The 8,725-nt window shown below is 45.8% G+C and overlaps 1 protein-coding gene across 2 annotated transcripts; it reads left to right on the plus strand.

The window, feature by feature from the left end:
* The first annotated feature begins 2,524 nt into the window (after window positions 1–2,524).
* On the plus strand, window positions 2,525–4,862 carry LOC123395773 (protein FAR1-RELATED SEQUENCE 5-like). Of its 2 annotated transcripts, none has more exons than XM_045090800.1 (5): window positions 2,525–2,675; window positions 2,778–3,053; window positions 3,701–3,863; window positions 3,968–4,660; window positions 4,805–4,862. In XM_045090800.1, the coding sequence occupies exons 1-4, from the start codon at window positions 2,647–2,649 to the stop codon at window positions 4,646–4,648; spliced, it is 1,149 nt and encodes a 382-aa protein (XP_044946735.1). In that variant the 5' UTR covers window positions 2,525–2,646; the 3' UTR covers window positions 4,649–4,660; window positions 4,805–4,862. The 2 variants fall into 2 exon arrangements, with proteins under 2 accessions (XP_044946735.1, XP_044946736.1); XM_045090801.1 differs by having other exon boundaries at window positions 2,781–3,053.
* Window positions 4,863–8,725: the final 3,863 nt, after the last annotated feature.

The raw sequence follows: 8,725 nt of genomic DNA on the forward strand, positions 1-8,725 counted from the left end.
TGGCCGTCAAGGCCCTGCTGCTACGGCTCGCCGGGATGCGTGGGATAACGCGCGCAAATGCTGGTCTGTGCGCGCAGATGCAGCTCGACGTAGTGGTGCAGGAATAGATAGTTTGGGATTCAGAGTAGAGACGTCTTTGGGGGCATTGTCCTCGCCGGAGATGGACGAGATATAGGGATTTCACTAGAGCGGAGCTCGAGGTAGGAACAAAGGAAACCCTAGCTGGTGGCGGACTGGCGGCTGAGAGGGAGAGGGGTAATGGAAGGGCTCTCGGCCGCGTCTTAAAAAGCCAAGCAGCCGGCCGCACGATTTGAGACATGGAACTGAATCTTTTCCCGATATGGAGGTGGAGCCATGGAACTGAATCTTTTCCGGATATGGAGGTGCCGAGGTGGAGGGTCGAGAGGAGAAAGAAAGCCAGGGACCTCCTATTGGACGCACAATGCGTCTAATAGGGTACCTTCGCACAGGCAAGCCACTGGGCCGCCACCGCTAGCAAGGCGACTCGGCTGGCCTAGGTAACCAGTTCGTTTTTTTCCTTCTTATTTATTTATTTTCCTTTTTTCCTTTTTTGTTTTATTCTTTATTTTCTTTTGTGTTTCTCTTTCTCTTTTTTCTAAATTGTTTTACGTTTTGGATTTTTTTAAGTTTCTGAAACTTAATCAGCAATTGTATTTACACACAAAAATAATAAATGGATTTTTTTGAATTTCCGAAGAATTTCCAAAAACACAACAAATTTGAAAACAAGAGCATTTTAAAGCATAGAACATTTTTAAACAATTTTTGCAGCGGGAACATTTTTAAAACTTATGTATGCTTTTTGAAACATGAACATTTTGCGAGTTTAAGTACATTTTTTAGAAAATGAAGAACATTTTATAAAATTCCTGAACTTTTTTAAATCATGAAATTTTTTAGAATTGATGAACAAAATTTGAACAAGTTTTCAACTGGTGAACAAAATTTTAAAAAAGAAAAAAAATTTATGTAAAACAAGAACATTTTTTTTAATAATTCGACCAATTTATGGAAAAAATAACATTTTCTTAAATATGTAAACAATTTTTGAATCGTGAATATTTTTTCAACTTATGTACACTTTTTGAAATACGGACATTTTTTGAACCGACGTACACTTTTTAAAAAGGCAACCATTTTTTAGAAAAAGAAGACCAATATTTAAAGTTCCCAAACATTTTCAAACCATGAACATTTTTAGAATTGGTGAAAAAAATTGGAACAAGTTCTCAATTTGTGAACAAATTTTAAAAGAGAGAGCATTCACTACTAGGAAAACCTTATAGGTAGGAGCCTATTAGTAGCGCTCGAAAGTAGAAAGCACTGCTACTATTAAGCAGTAACGCTGGATATCAGCCAGCGCTACTGCTAATGTCCTTAGCAGTAGTGCAGGCCTCATAATATGCGCTAGTGGTAAACAGGGAACCCCGCCGTAGCTATAGTAGCAGCGGCATTCCTAAACCTGCGCTACTGCTAAGTTCAATATCAGTAGCGCTGCGTAGTATCCATCGCTACTGATAAAAGGGGTCCAACAACGTAACCGCAGTAGTTGTAGTAGCAGCGCAGGTTTAGGACCACCGCTACTGCTAAGTACAATAGCAGTAGCGCATGTTTAGGAACCAACACCACTACTATGTTCAGTTAACACCCCCACCACGGCCTCGAAATTTCCTAACTCCTCCACGCCCCCACCCCCTCTCCTCGATCTGAAGCCGCTGCCGCCTCCCTCGCCTCCCTCACCGTCGCCATTGTCGTCGCCGCCGCCTCCCTCATCGCCGCCACCACGTCCCTCGCCGTCGCCTCCCTCGCTGTCGCCACTGCCCCCTCCCGCTCCGGTAAGCCCCCACAGCGGCCCTGATCTTGTTCAGGGCCTCGTACCCACGTAGATGGAGGCATCACAACCCTGCAAAAGGTCATTATAAAAGATACATTGTTAGATTTGTACGCATCTATGTATATTTCAATGCATGCCTGGACAGTCTCATGTTATTCCACAAGGGACATAGGGAGTAGTATGTTTATTAGTTTATATAGAATGAAAATGATAAGACAACTTCTTCGTTGTTTGTGACCACATAAATGGATTTAGTTCATGCTATGCCATGTTGATCATTGGTCATCTAAACTCGGGAAAATAACCCTTGTCAGATGATCCTTGATCATCTAAAATTGTTGGTGTTGTTCACCTAAAGGTTGATGATTTCAAGTACTTAGACTTAGTAAGAAACACCTCTTGCATAATTTAGGTTTAAAAGGACGCGGAGTAATTGTGCTCGAGCTCATATGAGCTCGTTATCTGCAGCGGTTAGTAGTGCATCAAGATCTGGTGCATAAATGTGTAGGGGGTGGCCGGTTCGCATGGAAAATAATGGGACTGTAGCAAAATACGGGCACGAGGTGACAGCGGGGTGGACCTCTGCATTAACGGTCGGGAGACGGACGTTTTGCGCCGGTGGTGTGGGCCGCGGTTCAGAATTGGTGTCCACGTCTGGCCCGTGGCCTAGGATAGTTATTTCTGACTCAGGTTGGTAAGACCGAGTACGTTTCTGGTTGCTTCGAGCGGACACGGTATTCCTCGCAGGGTGTATCTCGTGGAAGCTGCTGGAGGCGACGGCGGCGAGCAGGATGGAGTTCTTGATGCAGCCAATACACATGTTAGTTCTAAATCTAGATGGTCCACACATTATCCCCCCATGGGTCCTAAATCTCGTCGGTCTTTCCCTGTTTTTTGGGAATGGCTGTGTTTTGTTATGTAGCAGATCCGCTTTCTTGGAGGAAGTTGGGGAAAGTTTGATGCCTCTATCAGCGTCGGCGGAGCGGCTTACGGCGGAGCCGCCTGTGGAGGATATGCTGATGGAGGATGAGTTCGGGTTGACGGGAGTGGTTTGCGTGGAGCCCCAAGCGGCTATGTCGCCTGACGACCAGATCTTGCCGCACAGCGAAGCTGCTGCGGAGAGGAGAGATAACTCACCTCCTACCTGTGAGATGTCGACAGGGAAGATGAATCCACGGGCGCCTGGGTGGACAATGAGGTTAGCGGTTCGAATTTGTGCCAATTTTTGCACGTAAAGCGGCATTAAGTAATTTTTGTAATCGGCGGAGAGTTGTGTGTGCTATCAGACATGAAAGAAAGAGCAATGCGACAGAATTGTTAACATGAATACTTGTCCTAAAAAATAGCCATTTGTTTGGTATTCCCAACTGAACTTTTTGTGATAGCAGTAATGAAAAACAAACCGTAGATACAGTCATAGAACGGGAATAATTGTCATAAAGGTTAGTCATTTCTCTTTTTTTGGGAACTGCTAGTTTAAGCTGTGATGGTGTATCTGTATTTTTAGAAATGTCAGCTAGGGGTAGTAAACTTCTGCGAGATCAGTCTGTTTTTTGTAAGTTTGTCATCCCAGTATTACGAGGCTTATTTGGTTTCGTGTGGTAGTTTTTTTGGTAATGCCAAAATAATTTGTCATGCTGAACCAATATTTTTTTGAATGTCGCCTTCTGCTACTAAAAATTGTAAGACATCACATAGTTTTTTTATCTGCAAAAAATGACAGTTTAAAAAAATTGGCTGCACGTTGAGGATTGGTGCTGCAGCCCCCGGTAAAGCGCCTTGCCCTAGCCGTGTGAGTGCTTTTGAAAGAGCTGTTCGTAACTGTGCTGAGAATCCAACCGACAGCGTGATAACGCCCACTACTGGGACAAGCTTCGACTCAGTGGGGGAGGCCTATGATTTCTATAATTTGTATTCGTGGGAGAAAGGTTTTGGGATACGTTATGGGAAGAGCCGGCTAAATGTCGAGAGGACGAAATGTATGCAAGAAATAGTTTGTGGCTGCTCGGTGAGTACCCATGTCGCAAGATTCCATCCGTAGTGATTTATAAAAAGTAAATGGTCCCTTATAAAAAAATGAGAATATCTATTTCTGGAAACATGTTTTTGCAGGGGAAAGCGGGTGTTGAGAACACAAGGTCATGTCGGTGTGAGTGCCCTGCTCTGATAAGGCTATTGCGTGCGGAGGACAACGGATGGTACATCGCAGAGCATAGAGATACGCACAACCACTCGTTGTCCCCCAATTACGGTGAAACAATGCATTGGCCATCGCACAAACACAAAGATGTTTACACGCGAGACCTTGTGAAAAAATTGAGGGAGAACAACGTGAATTTGGCGAAGGTTTATAGTATTATTGGAGGTTTCTTCGGTTCGATGGAGAATGTGCCTTTCACGAAGAGGTCTTTGCGTACCCTATGTGGTCAGATTAACAGGGACCACGCGGAGGACGATGTGAGGAAGACGATGGATGTATTTGCGGAGATTGGAGCTAAGGATCCTCATTTTACATACAGAGTCCAGGCTGACAGTGATGGTAGGATAAAGAACCTGATGTGGGCATCGGGCAGCAGCAGGCTTCAGTACTCGTTCTTTGGCAACGTCATAACCTTCGACACAACTTACCGGACGAACCTTTATGACATGCCGTTTGGGCTCTTTGTTGGTGTGAACAACCACTTCCAAAGTGTTATTATGGCGGGCGTGCTCATTTGTGACGAGACAGAGGATAGCTTTGTGTGGTTTTTTTTTCTGAATTCATTAGGATGGTGGGAGGCACTCCACCCATGACGATACTGACAGGTACTGTTAATGAAACCACCCCCCGCCTCCCCCCACCACGACCAACCCCCCCCCCCCCCCCCCCCCCCCCTAGTTGCTGGTCGCGGGTTCATGTAATTTTTTTTTGGTGATAAATTTTCTGACAATATGAACTTTTGAGTGCAGACCAGAACCGTGCTATGGAGCTGGCTATAAAGAGGGTTATGCCAAATGCAGCACACAGATGGTGCAAATGGCATTTGTTGAAGAAGGTGAAGGAGTCTTTGGGAGCTCTGTACACTAAGAAAAGCGATTTCAGAGCTGAATTTTATAAAGTGATAAACCATATGCTGACGGAGGACGAGTTTGAGAAAGGTTGGGAGATGCTGCTGGATAAGTACAAGCTGAAGGGGCATTCGTACATGACACAACTGTATGAGATTAGGAGGAAGTGGGCTAAGCCTTATTTCAAGGGAGTTTTTTGTGTAAAAATGACAAGTACCCAAAGGAGTGAAAGTGCAAACCACATGTTGAAGAACTATGTGCCCCCTGGTTGCCCCATGCATATGTTTGTCCAAAAGTACATGCGGCTCCAGTTTGACCGCGAATCGGAGGAGAATTTTGAGGAGAAGCGCACATGAGTTGTAAGTATTTTAAATCAACTTATACAAACCTATAATTTCCATGGTGTGTGAACATACATCTGATTAGATTACTGTTCCCGCTGTCTATGATTTTCTGCACGGGAGACCGTTGATGAGAGCGAACTTAGCTGTCGAGAGGCATGCGAGCAAAATATATACGAGGGCAATGTTTGAACAATTTGGACATATATTGTATGAGTGTGGGGCCTATCAAGTGGAGGAGATTGAGAAACACAAGACTTATGTTGCAATACACAGTGAGGCGGAGAAGAGGGAGAAGTGGTGTAGAGGGTCTTACAAGGTCACCATGCTAGATGGTGGTGAAGAGTTTGAGTGTGAGTGCGGCCAGTTTGCACACATGTGGCTGCTTTGCAGCCATGTGCTGAAGGTTTTTGCCACCTACAAAACGATGCTGTTTTTTTCAGTCGTGATCTGTGCTTTTTGAGTTTTTATTTTTGTGGTGATGGTGTCAAATTCTGTGTGTGGTTTTTGCAGGTACTAGACTACATTTGTGCTAAGGAAATACCATCAAAACATATTGTGAAGAGGTGGACGAAGGACGCTAGGGATGTGCTACCTGCACACCTAGTTCAGTATCAAAAGGACAGCATGCAGAACAACCCTTTCTCTTACAGGCACTTTGCGATGTACATGCATGCGATGGAACTAGTTCGGCTGGGGGACACTAGCGTTGAAGCATACAATCAATTGATGGACTTATTTAAGTCTAATATGTCCGTAGTGATGCCATATGCAGAAAATAGGGATGGTCTTGGTCTTGAATACAGGATTGCGGACAAAGGAGGCGCGTTGAATCAGGCCGCCCCAGTGGGTAAGAATTTTGAGCAGATAGATAATGCATCAGGAGGTTTGGCAACCCTTGCAGATAATGATTCAGTTTTGAGGACGAGCAACCACCTCGATGGGCTGTTGGCTCCAGCTAGAAGGAAAGAAATAGGTCGGCCAACAACGAGCAGGCAGAAGGCTCCTTACGAAGGGCTAAGAAAAAGGACCAGGTTTTGCACGATATGTCGCAGGCAAGGACACAAACGTACCACGTGCCCGGACCATGGAGACATGCCGAAGCAGCCAAGGAAACCTGGTAGGTGCAAGAACTGTGGTCTGGAGGGACACCGGTGTAACACATGCAACAAGACGATGGAACTTAGGGTAGCAGGGGGGGTTCTAGGGGGGTAAAATTTATGCCAGTTACTGAAAACGATTGTTTGAGCATGAACTTTTTTATGTCTTTGTTTGGTAATGTATCATCGAGTAAAAAGAAATGTTTGTTACATAGAATTTTTATGTGCGTTGTGCAGAACAATGAGTTCTTTCCTTTTGCGTTGTTCTATGGTGTTGTACACTACAGATGCTTTAGTAGAAGTTTCTGTGGATTTTGCCGTACTTGTCATCGAGCAAAAGTCGTTAAGTTTTTCGAGCTGGGGAAAAAACTGCAGTGTGTGAAAAAATGCATTTCCCCTAATACTGGTGCAAAAAAGGTATGGATTATACGTGTGGGGGGTGTGACTATTTTTTGGATTTTGTAAAAACCATTTTGCTTGTTTTACCTCATGCTGGCGCAAGACCTAGTGGGTGTGCGTGACATTTGTCAAAAAACAGAGGTGCCCAAATGCCATGTGTCCATCCGCATGCGGTTTGTATTTTTGAAATTTCGAACAAGCTGAGCGGGAGGGCAGTGTGCACCTATCTATAAAAGGGAAGCGTTTAGTACAACATGTGCTAGCTGGGAGGCTGGGTACGATAAGGAAAATTAGTTTCCCCCAGAGCCAAGCTCCCCTGTACTGATAGAGGTACCGTCCGGCGCTCAGTATGTCTCATCTATGACAACAATCACCAATGCGGCTAGTTTAGGAAGGGATCATCAGGTGTGTGGGGGTGCACTCGTTCCATTTTGTTAGGTGCAGATTTTGATCTTCTTGATGCTATTGCACTCCTGTTAAAGTTCTGGACTCTTTTTTGGAGTTTCAGGTTAGGATGACCAGATCGGCTTCGGCAGAAAGTGTCAACCAGGTCGTCAGCGACGAGTCGAGCGAGCATGCCCAGTCGGCCCTGTCCAGTGCATCTTTCCAGGTGCGCTGCCCCCGCGCGGGTGATTTCTTATTTTTACGAATGCATGAGCGCTTTGCTAACTTGTGCTTCTCGTCTTTGCATGCGTACAAGCAGAGCTCCTCGTTCAGTTGTTGTTCTCCCGGGGTTGGACTTTGCGCAACCGATGCGACTGACGACGTCGCTGATTACGCTATGGCTGCGGGACTGGGGAGAGTGGAGGGTACCGCGAGCACGACCCAATTGTGGGATTCTTCGTCGACCTTGCCGATGTAGTTGCCGATGAGGATGATCAGCAGTCCGAAGCTCCAGACAACGTGTTTGAGGAAGACGATGGAGAGGAAGAAGTAGTGGGCCCGCCAGCAAAGCGTCCCAGGCTTGTTTAGATGACAGCAACTTCAAGCGTAGGTGGCTTGTGCCGTGTGCATGCAGATGTGGTTCTCTGTTGGTGGGATGTGTGTATATTATAAGGCGACCATCGTAGAAAAATAAGTGTGTAGGTGTGTCCTTCGTGAGAGCCGAAGTGTGTGGTCTTCGGGATTAGTAAGGTGTATTAGTGAATGTTGTTACGTGTTCATGCATTTCGCGTGTACGTGGGTACTACTATTTTATCCGCACGGGCGGCACTATTTTGCATGTTACATGCATGCTGTCTACTGTAGAGGTTTGCATGGTGGGTGGTGCCCCAGAATGGTCAATGCAAAAAAGTTGGCTCTGGCAACGCAGGGCGTTCCACACAAAAGGCATGGGCACGAAGTCGGTGTGGACCAGCGCGCGAGACCGTTGTATGGGTCATTGTGTGGTTGCTGGGGAGGAACATTCTCTTCATTTTCTGTCGTTACTAGCGAGAACTGGGGCTCGTACCGCACGTTTGCTCGTTTCCAGTTGGAGAAACGTGTGACTTGTGTCGTGCTGGTCCCAAGCAACAACAGGTGTGAACTAGTTTTTTTGCACATGGCCTAAACACGGATGGAAATCTGTTTTTTGTGTACGTGCTCCCGGGGTCATCTGCGGACCAGACGGAAAATAAGACGTAGGTTAACAAAACAATGCAGCAAAGTGACGGGGAAAAATTAGGACAAATAAAAATTAAAAAAAGATGTCGCTGCAAGCTGCGTGGTGCACCCCCAGTCGAGCGCGGGAAAGTTCCCACCCATGGAACCCAAAAATATCTACAGCTGCATTGAAAATTGTTGGTAGGAGAAAATGTAAATACATCTTTGGTCACTGTACATGAAAAAGCTGTCAGGTGGCAGCAGGACACTGTAGCGAAACATGATAGTTTTTTCCCTTCTTCGGTGAGACCGCTGCGCGGTACTGCATCAGTCCACCACCCACTCCCCACTTCTCTCCTCACCTTCTACACTGCTACGTTTCTTCACTGCTCCAGGGGGGA

This window comes from Hordeum vulgare, chromosome 5H, assembly GCF_904849725.1.
Source record: "Hordeum vulgare subsp. vulgare chromosome 5H, MorexV3_pseudomolecules_assembly, whole genome shotgun sequence".
Classification (NCBI taxonomy): domain Eukaryota; kingdom Viridiplantae; phylum Streptophyta; class Magnoliopsida; order Poales; family Poaceae; genus Hordeum; species Hordeum vulgare.